This window comes from Montipora foliosa, chromosome 9 (genome assembly GCF_036669935.1).
Source record: "Montipora foliosa isolate CH-2021 chromosome 9, ASM3666993v2, whole genome shotgun sequence".
NCBI classification, from domain to species: domain Eukaryota; kingdom Metazoa; phylum Cnidaria; class Anthozoa; order Scleractinia; family Acroporidae; genus Montipora; species Montipora foliosa.
The window spans coordinates 9,424,371-9,434,370 of NC_090877.1; the positions used below are offsets into that span (position 1 = coordinate 9,424,371).

General features: G+C 40.6%; 1 protein-coding gene across 4 annotated transcripts in view; it reads left to right on the plus strand.

Moving 5' to 3' along the window:
- Positions 1–8,868, plus strand: part of LOC137971145 (rho GTPase-activating protein 44-like) — a 29,025-nt gene extending 20,157 nt beyond the window's left edge. For all 4 annotated transcript variants that reach the window (XM_068817889.1, XM_068817891.1, XM_068817890.1 and 1 more), the window contains 5 exons: positions 39–120; positions 1,480–1,560; positions 2,010–2,126; positions 3,019–3,288; positions 4,949–8,868. In XM_068817889.1, coding sequence (XP_068673990.1) covers positions 39–120; positions 1,480–1,560; positions 2,010–2,126; positions 3,019–3,288; positions 4,949–5,177 — 779 coding nt within the window. In that variant the 3' untranslated portion in view covers positions 5,178–8,868. The remainder of the gene's footprint in view (positions 1–38; positions 121–1,479; positions 1,561–2,009; positions 2,127–3,018; positions 3,289–4,948) is intronic.
- The last annotated feature ends 1,132 nt before the right edge of the window (positions 8,869–10,000 follow it).

Genomic DNA, 10,000 nt, shown 5'->3' on the forward strand with positions numbered 1-10,000 from the left:
ATGTTATTATGATGGTAATTCATTTGCTCCATTTTCAGGAGCCTTAAAGCAATATCTCAGAGAGCTTCCCGAGCCTCTGATGACTTTTACTCTTTACAACGATTGGATACAGGCGCACAGGTAAGTTTTATGATTCCAAGTTTGACTTCCCACACAGTAGTCCAATGTGTCGGAAACTGGCGTCAGTAGATCGAAATTTGAGTTTACCTTTAGCGACTAGTACTCAAACATACATTTATGTCAAAGGGTTCAGTTCACGATTGTTTTTTTTCTCCAAGTAATATCCGGTTTTCTGTGGTTTCAAGAATTGGTACTTTTCCTTTGATCAATATGCTTCAGTGTACCCTGTCAGCTTTGTTTTAGATAAAGGTGTGCTGGAAATTACGAACTTTGTACACTCTAATGTAGGGACTTGTGTTGAATTAAACTGAGAAATGTGAAAGTGTGGGCTTTCTAACTCTTTCTAACTTCCCTACATTAGTCCACAAACTGAGCCATTTTGTTGTAATGAAATATCCAGCCATTCGGAATGGTTAAGGAATTCAATGCTCTTTGCAAGAAATGGGGATACAGACCTTGGCATTTCTGAGTTGAAATCTGATTTCCGGTATTCTGTGAACAAGCCTTTTGCTCCATTTTGGGCAGAGCTGTCACTAACTTTTTAAGTAGGCAGGGAAATAGGAGATGGTGGGAAAAGCAGTGAATTTGTTGTGTTAATTCTATTGTTCGTCTCTGTAAGTGGGCGGGATGAAACTTAAGGTAGGAAGAGAAAATCCTTGGCCCCCTGGCTCTTAATGACTGCCCTGTTTGGGTATTGTAATTATTATTAAAAGCTATGACATCTCTTGTGGTGATCACCATGCAAAAGGTTATGTAAGTCCCAAAGCTGCTTACTTTCAGATGACATCCTTCAATTCCTAATCACATGGGATCCCTGAAATGGATAGGGTGCTAACACTAGAATTGTAGATTAGTGATGAATCAATCAAGCCAATCACATTCAATGTTGTAGTTTAAATCAACCAATTACAACCTTGGTTTCAATCACCATAGAAACATTATACAGACTCCTAAATTGGGGCTTTCTTTCTTACTTTCTTTCAGAGTGACATTAAACAAATTTCACCTCCTTTGTCAGTCTTTTAAATAATGCAAATTTTCCCTTTCTTTCATAATTTGGCTCTTCTTTTCTCGAAATTGTAATTTTTATGATTAATATTGGTAAGAGGACTTTGTGTTGTCCAGTTCGGTCTGTAATCATACTCGTGATAAACAAATTGGACTCCCGCTTTGTTGCCCTTTGAATTTGTTGTTGATTACATACCGAATTGGACTTCACTTAGTCCTATTAGTAAGGTTGCCATTACTTACCATGTTAATTTTCGAAAATCATTTTAAACTCAGCCTTACCTGTTGGGAAGGCCTCGGTTGTTTCGAGCTTGTAACTTTTGGTCATTAAAAAGCTGTTTTCATCCACAGTATTCAAGACAATGGTGCCCGGTTGCAAGCATACTGGTCAATTGTAGACAAGATGCCCCCATTGTACAAAGCTAATCTCAGGTAAGATATGGAGGTGTGACATTATTTTCAACTTGTCATCAGTTGTAGAACTGTGGAGGAGGTCAGTAAAGATGTGCGGAACCTGGAACTGAACCAGGGTGCGTTTGGCAACATCTTGAATCTACATACACCTTGAATCTACATCACATTTTTTTCATTGACTATGGCATTGCTGCTGTTATTTCTTTCACTTCCTTACTAATGCGGAAGTGGAAAACCGATGTATACCGGCCAGTGAAAAGGCAACTGAAAGCCAATTTAGGTGCTGGAATGCAGAAAACCACCTTGCATCTCATTTGCATGTCATTAAAGAACAAAAGTGTCTGGTCCCCCTATAAACTGAATTAATTTTCCACAATCCCGCACCTCACTCATTATTTTAGGGAACGGCATTTAAATAACCCCTCGTTCCCAATGATTTTATTTTTATTTATTTTAATTTTCTTCAGGTATCTTATAAAGTTTCTAGGGAAAGTTTCTAAAAATAGTGAAGTGAACAAAATGAATGCAAGTAACATTGCGATTGTCATAGCACCTAACATTATATGGTCAGCCGAAGATCAAGGGTGAGTGTGTTTTTTGTTTACTAAATTCCAGAATATCAAGTCATGTGTTCTGTTGGGATTTACAGAGACTTGTGGTGCTCATATTAAAAGAAGTGTAAATAATGACCTCAGCTGAGGGGAGGCAGCCACATTGCTATGAGGAGACAGCGTACCCGCGTGGTTAGGGCGTCAAACTTTAAACCCAGGGTTCACCACGACTTGGAGCCATGGATGGTTTTCAATCACGTGACGATGTTGGTGCACAAAACAACAGCAAATTATGGCTCGTGAATTTTTCCTCTATTCTTCTGTGCACCAACATGGCTGCTGTGACGTCAGCTGAAGACCATCTATAGACCATTTTCGAGAGGAGTATCAATATTCAGCTTGATAGCAAGGCAGAGAGGACAAAAACATTAGACACACTTTGTCTTTGTCCTCTGAACCGCTCTTTCAAGGTGAATTTTAATGTATCGAAAGTGACCTGTTCTGGAGAATCCCCAGGTCATTTTCTCGGCTCCAAGTAATTTGCCTCCCTCCTACTGGGATTCTTCAAATTATTTGAGTTTATTTCTGTCATCTGTTTCAGTGGCCTTGAACAGCACCTGAGGGGAGGGTTTAATTCATTAAAACTAATTTTACAATTTATTTAACTTCTATCTTATCAAAGTGGATTTGCATTACCTTACGTTCTCTATTAAGCTTCCCCCCCCCCCCCCCCCACTCCCCCTCTATATCATTCTCCCCACGCTCACTCAAACGTGTTTAAAATAAATAAGTCTCCCGGGGAGGGGACTAAAAGTGGTGGTGCTCGGAAGGCAGGAGTGAGGGGGGTATAAATATAAACCCAAACCACCAGGCTACAGCGTCCCGTCACATCCTTTTCTCTCTTTCTTTTGTTTTAAATCTTCAGTGTTGTCAATGTACAACACACCGGTGTTCAATCATCGATCGTAGAAGCGTTAATACAGCATCATGAATGGTTCTTCCCTGGAGAAATTGACTTCACTAAGAAGACTGTTGTGGAGACGAATGGCTCCGTGACCCGACCTCCGTCGGATAAGTGTTTTGAGCACAAGAAGCAATCAAACGAGTTCAAAAGCGTCACGGGTGGTTTCTTGGAGGAAGTCGTTAGTCTCATTAGTTTCAAGAATCCTGATGAATTGTCAGCGCACACAGAAAGGTGAGTACTTGTCGTATCAAGGGGTTATTTGGGAGTTTAAACAAGTACGACACCAACGCCACTTGAGAATATAATTGAGCGGCATCATAAGAATTCCGCGTTTATATAAGGCAGAAAATGAACCTAAAAAAATGTTGTCGTTTCCCGTTGTTTTTTTACAGAGTGTACGTTAACGAAATTTACAAAAATGCGTGCCTCTACAAAGGGTCGAGCGAAAGTTTCGTTTGATAAGTAAAAAAGAAAAATCCGTTTTAAGTTAAGATGGACTTGTTTTTTTCTTTCCTCGTCACGTTTTGTTATTCGCGACTTTAAGGTCTACGACGTTGACCTCGAAGAAAACGCCGCAAAGGTTGGTTAAAAGAGAGCAAATACTCGAGTTGCACAAGCGACACGTATTTAAGCTCATATTTGTGCGGTACGCTGCGTAACAAGGACGTGAAATCACCAAATTTGGGGTTTGAACGATAACGCGAGCATAAAAATGCGAATCTCTTTTATTCTATGTTCTTGCTCTGAAACCGAATTGGCGAAGTGGATCGTAAAGTCCCCATTTCCTCCCGTCGGTTACGGCTACGGCAACGCCACAAAACAATAATTGCATTGGTTAAAAGAGGAGAAAAGGTCGTGCTGCACGTGCGGCACGCTTTTCAGCACTCTGCGTGACAACGATTTCACGGACCAATGTTTGGCTAGATTAAAACATAGCTTCTCCTTATTCCCGCCAAGAAAACTCCTAATATGCTCAGTAAACAGTTCCATTGCCCAATCACATTACTGCATTTCAAATGACGTCAAAGCGAAATGCCGATGACTTTCCAGAAAGTTCCATGGAGAGATGACGTTGTTTGGATCCGCGTTCGGAAAGCCAAGGTAATGGAATGGAGTGGATGGAATTTGTTTACTCATGAACACTTAAGGGCGCTCGGAGCTGGTTCAACATGTGTCTGTGCATTCAGGATCGAATTGGAATTTGGCAGTGAAAATTCGCGCTCGTTTATTTTTGTTCGAATGAAAGTTGTTCTAACACTAGTGTTAAATCAAGTTCTACTGTTCAGTGTCCCGTAGGGATTCAAAACACCAGAGAGTTGTCACTTAACTCACTCACACCAACTTATTTTTGAGATACTTCGTCCACATTGCACGACTTAATAGGGAGCTTGAAGTAACGACAACGCCGACTGCATCGAGAACCTCACAAATTAGCATTTTTAGTCGGCAAAAACAACAATAGATTTGCACCCCCAGCACGTGCATCTTTTCACTTTTGTCCATTTCTTTGCCTTCGTCAGCAAACAACAACGTGAAATGGCCAAGTTTGAGGTTTTATGAAGAACGTTAACACTTGAGGAAAAATTTTCATTTCCTCCCCTAAATTAAGCGCCGTTCCGACTAGAGTCATTTGTGAGGAACTACCACACCCTTGTCCTATTAAAAAAGGTTGAAATAGTAACGAAGTGATTACAATAACGCGAATTCATATTTTGAGATGACGTTCTCGTTGCCGTCGCCGTCGTCGTTGCTTAAGCTCCCTAATAGCGAAAGACTTAACGATGGTGCAGCGTTTTATTTTGAAGTGACGTTTTCGCCGACGTTGATCTTTAAGTCCCTATTTTGATTATAACGAATGTAATGCATTTTGTTTCACGTGAATTGCTTTCAGTTCTCAAGCACCAGATTCTACCAATGACGTGGAGCAAATCTCATCTTTGGGAGCAACTACTGCCCAGAAGAAAAGGAGCACCCCTCCGATATCGGTAAAATTCATGGGCTCTTCCAGTCCTCCTCCAGTACCAGGCCCCAAGCCCACCGCGACTTCGGTTGGGCCACCAAGACCTGTGAACGCACCTCCGCCTCCACCTTCGAAACCTGTAAAAAGAGAAAGTAAATAATTATACCTTGAAGTAGTATGAGAGCCAGGTCAAGATTATCCAATAAGATCACAGCTTGTGCTGTTACGAAACTTTGTTTGTAAACCTGACACACTGTCATGTGAAGGCGCTCGGTGAGGGTCGCTGGTTTACTTAATAGAGGTTTTGCACGGCAGCTATGTTGCATGGCAGGAGCAATGAAAATGTTTTGCATTAGAAAGAACATTTGATCCCATAGGAAAAAGAATCTATTGTTCCTGCCATGCAACATGATTGCCGTGCAAAACCTCTAAAGGGAGCTTAAGGAACGAAAACGACGACGGCAACGAAAATGTCACAAATTTATATATTTAGTGGCCAAAAACAATAGCTTTGCACGCTCTGCACGTGCGTCAGCATGGACGACGACGGCGGCTAAGAGGAAACCACAAAACAATAGGTTTAATTAGCAAAAACAATAGCTCTGCACGCCCTGCACGTGCGTTTTACATTTTGATTCATTTCTTTGCCGTTCTCGTCTTGACAACGACGTGAAATGATCAAATTTGAGGTCATGTGGAGGGCGCGAGCACCTGACGACGAATTTTCAATTTTCTCTCTCAACATATACACCGCTCTCACCAATTTTATTAGTGGAATGTGCATTCACACTTTCCATGACTTGGAGTAATCGCAAAATTATGACAATGACGTCGTCTTGCTTAAGGTCTCTAACAACGTCAAATAGTCAAATTTGAGGTTTTATGGAAGACGTCAACACTTGGAGATAAATTTTCATTTTCTCCCCTAAATTATGCGCCGCTCATAACGTTTTCATTCCGGAGGGAAAAGCTTGGAATAGTCGTAAAGTGATAACAATAATGAAAATTTATGTTTTGAGATGACGTTCTCGTTGCCGTTCCCGTCGTCGTTGCTAAAGCTCCCAAATTTATCAGAGTTTACAGTTCTTTGGTATCCAAGGCAACGGTACTGTGAACCCTTTGCTTGTCAGGCAGTCCTGTTTTGGAAGAGGCGGCAAACGAAAAGCTAGAGTGGTTTACTCCGATTTACCAAATTGACTATTTTCTTAGTGGCTCACGTTTCTTGTGATCTGAGACGGATCATCAACTTTGGGACCGGATGTTTAGAGTGGAGGTTACTGGAAAAAAAGATCGTTATTTGCGGAGCCAATGACCAGGAGAAAACAACGGCCATATATTCTTGTCATAGCGTTTTCACAGACCGATTTATTTTTAGTTTGAATTTGAGGAGTCCGATGACCAATCACAAGCCACTAACTTGACGTCTTAGTGCCACCGAACTGGAACTGCTTTTGTTTTCTTTTTGCGAAAGGGTAGTCTAAAAATAGATTGGTCTGTAAAAATGCCGTGACCCAGGCTTAGTACTAGCCTCCCATGCAGAAGTTCTAAGAACTTAGTCACGTGTTCCTCCCCCACGAACGTCTGCTGAAACGAAAAACCACTTCCGTTCACCGACAGTTTTATCTCTGTTTAGTTGAAGTCCTGAATTTTTCAGGCTTCTTTACGCAATTGCAAAAATTGCGTGCATAACTGCGAGGATCATAGCTTCACTTGATTTCATATCCGCAGTTCATATATGATCCATTTCATATATCATTTCATCGTTAAAGAAACCAATTAGCATTGACTAACTGTGTTGTAGATAGCCAATCACATGCTACGAAAGAATGCCTTAAAAAGCACGGCCTCTGATTGGTCCGTAATCCACGAACGGAAGTGGTTTTTCGTTTAAGCAGACGTTCGCGGGGGAGCCCGAGGAACGCGTGACGAAACCCAAAGAACATCAGCGTGAGAGACTAGCTTAGTATGGGAATTGTTCGCTCCTAGTTATGGGTCCCCTGATAAGTGGCATCATTTTTGTTTTGTTTTGTTTTTTTCGCTGGTTTTTCATTGCTCGAGCACATAATTTTCAAATACAAGCAGGATGTAACAGTTGTGACATAATTTAAGTAACGATAGTATCCATTGATCCAGAGATCTGACTAAGATGATCATTTTTGGGGGGGAAAGTTTTCAGATTTAGTAAACCGGGGAAAATTTCAGTATGAAAAAGGTTCTTCTATGGTCGTTCCCTTTTTGTGTATTTTCTTAGTTGTAAATTATCCTCTTTTACATAATTCTTCTCAACCGTTAAAAACGACAGGCCCTGGTCTGGTACCATAAACCAAAATGATGTAACCATCGGAAAAACCAGAAAAGCAGTCGAAAGACGTGTCACGTTTTCTTTGATTCTGGAGCCGTTTTCAGTAGAGTGTCGAAAGGCGTTTCCGCATTGAAATGCTTCCCGTAAGGATTGGCTTATTAAGATAATTAGAGAGGTTTATACGACCTATCCACACCCGTCCTCACGTATCCGGATATTCTCGAAAACGGGGCTTTTTTTTAAACGAATGTTTACCGTATTCGTGTGGACAGGTGAAAATACGGTGATATCAGAGGGTCGTGATACTATAGAGAGCGCACGTACACACATGATCTGTAGGTGTGGGTTAGCGTTTTCGAATCGTTTTCGTGTGGACGGGTTTTTCTTCAAGGTATTCGTTATTGGCTTATTTGACCAAGTGTGCTTTTGCAACGCAAAATATGCCAGTTCGACGCGTGCGTCGGGATAAAACGAGTATGAATTGACGTGCGCATTTGTTTTTTTTTCCATTTACGGTGCTCAATTAAGGGTTTTCAGTTGAGTGTTGAAAGAAATTTTCCGCGTTTTCGAATGCATCACTGATGGCACATGCTTCGTGGTAGTTTTTAAACGAATAAGCAACCAACTTCAGTTGTGACTGGCATGCGCGTGCATTTACCCCGCTTTGAGCAAGTTTTACGTGATTGGTCACAGAAATTTCTTGGTTACAGTTTTGTGACGCTCACTTTAAAATCGCTTTTTAAAAAATTCCTTCATGAAAAAAAATGACGATGTTAAACGATATTTTCACAATCCCGTTCTGGTTCATAACGATTTTCTTCAAAAGAAACTCGGACGTGTTGTGTTTTTAAGTTTCCCGGGCGCATTTTTTTAAAGAAAATATAAAAATATGTGATATATATTTTATGTCCAAAACTTTCGTAGGTAGCAATGGGCCGTTGCGTCTCACTCTTTGAAATCAAAGAGATGAAAAATAGAACAGTAGTTTTCCGGATTAATAACGAATTCTGCCTGTAAAAACGCGAATTTAACATAAAATGATCTAAAAATGTAACTTGTATTTTTGTTAGATAAAAATGAATATCACGCATTATTTCTGCTTGAAAAATTTGATCAAAGTCAGATAGGCCAGAGGCGGACCAGTATTTTTCTTAGGAGGCGTGCACTCTAAGGAATGCGGTAGCTGACTGACTTTTTTTTTCGCAGAATACCAGTTGTATTAGGGCCAATTTACACGATACGATTTTGTCGCATGCGACAAGCTCACGACAGGCCTACGACATGACTTACGATTGTCGCGTACACAACAATCGTAAATCATGTCGTGGGCCTGTCGTAAGCCGTTGTCGCATGCGACAAAGTCGTACCGTGTAAATCGGCCCTTAGAAAGCCGCAAGTCTTGTCAAGGGGGTGCACATCCCCTGCCCCCACCCCCACTAGAATCGCCCCTGTAGGTAATAAGTCGGTAGCAAGTTATCAATTGATATGCTAGAGCCTGTATTAGGTAATTATAGTTAGATTGTATGAAATAAATTCGGTACTTATGTTGGCCCTTCGGCTTCCTTGAATACACGGACTTGCAGTGGTTTTAATTTGGGGAAGCGAGGAACCGGCTGATTGTCTCAGTTGGGGACCGACTCTCTGGGTTTAAAATAAGGGGAAAATCTAGTAACTTTAAGTGCTTTCAAATCGTTTCTGATAACAACTATAAACCTTAGGCCTAGCCTGGTGACATTTTTTTTAAGCAAGTAGACGTTAAAGAACCCACAGACCGACTTACGAAGAGTCAGCCAATGAATTGCCAATGTTGTGCGCTGGGTGGATCCCTAACGAATGATGTTACAAAGAAGAGAGAGCAACTAGTAAGCTTATTTTCCAGTTGCTGGAACCTTTACGAAGAGTAGACAGCCACACCAACTCATTCAGGAAGTCAAAATCTAGAAAGGAAGGGGTACAATGTCAATCGATTTGTTTTTGTTTCACTTAATTGTCATACGTATTCTCGTATTCTTTGAGGGGTCCATCGATGTTCATTGATCTCTCGAATCAAGGTGACATCAATTGCATTTCACGTGTCATTCATGGATAAAAAAGATTCTCTTTATGAGAATCAGTATTTTATATATTTTTCCTTTCACATCAGCAAGCAATTGAACGTCGTTAATGATGAATCGGGTAGGTACTTGAAGAGTTTTGGCTTCGTTTCAGAATTCACGGACTATCACTGTAGCCAGTAGCATAGGGAGCCCACACAAACTGTGTGTCTGTTTGTATGTTCGAAATATAAAGAAATGTATGGGAAATATTGAAGAGTCCTAATACAGTAAACTTAAATCGAGAAATGATTATGTTAAAGCTCAAAATAACCTCAGTTGTTGTGTATTGTCATTGCTGCGGCTGAAAATGGTGAATTTGAGCGATTTGGTGGATTTTCCGTTGACTGTTACTACACGTCCTTAGAAAGAGACTCTTTCTAAGGACGTGTAGTAACAGTCAACGGAAAATCCACCAAATCGCTCAAATTCACCATTTTCAGCCGCAGCAATGACAATACACAACAACTGAGGTTATTTTGAGCTTTAACATAATCATTTCTCGATTTAAGTTTACTGTATTAGGACTCTTCAATATTTCCCATACATTTCTTTATATTTCGAACATACAAAAAGACACACTGTTTG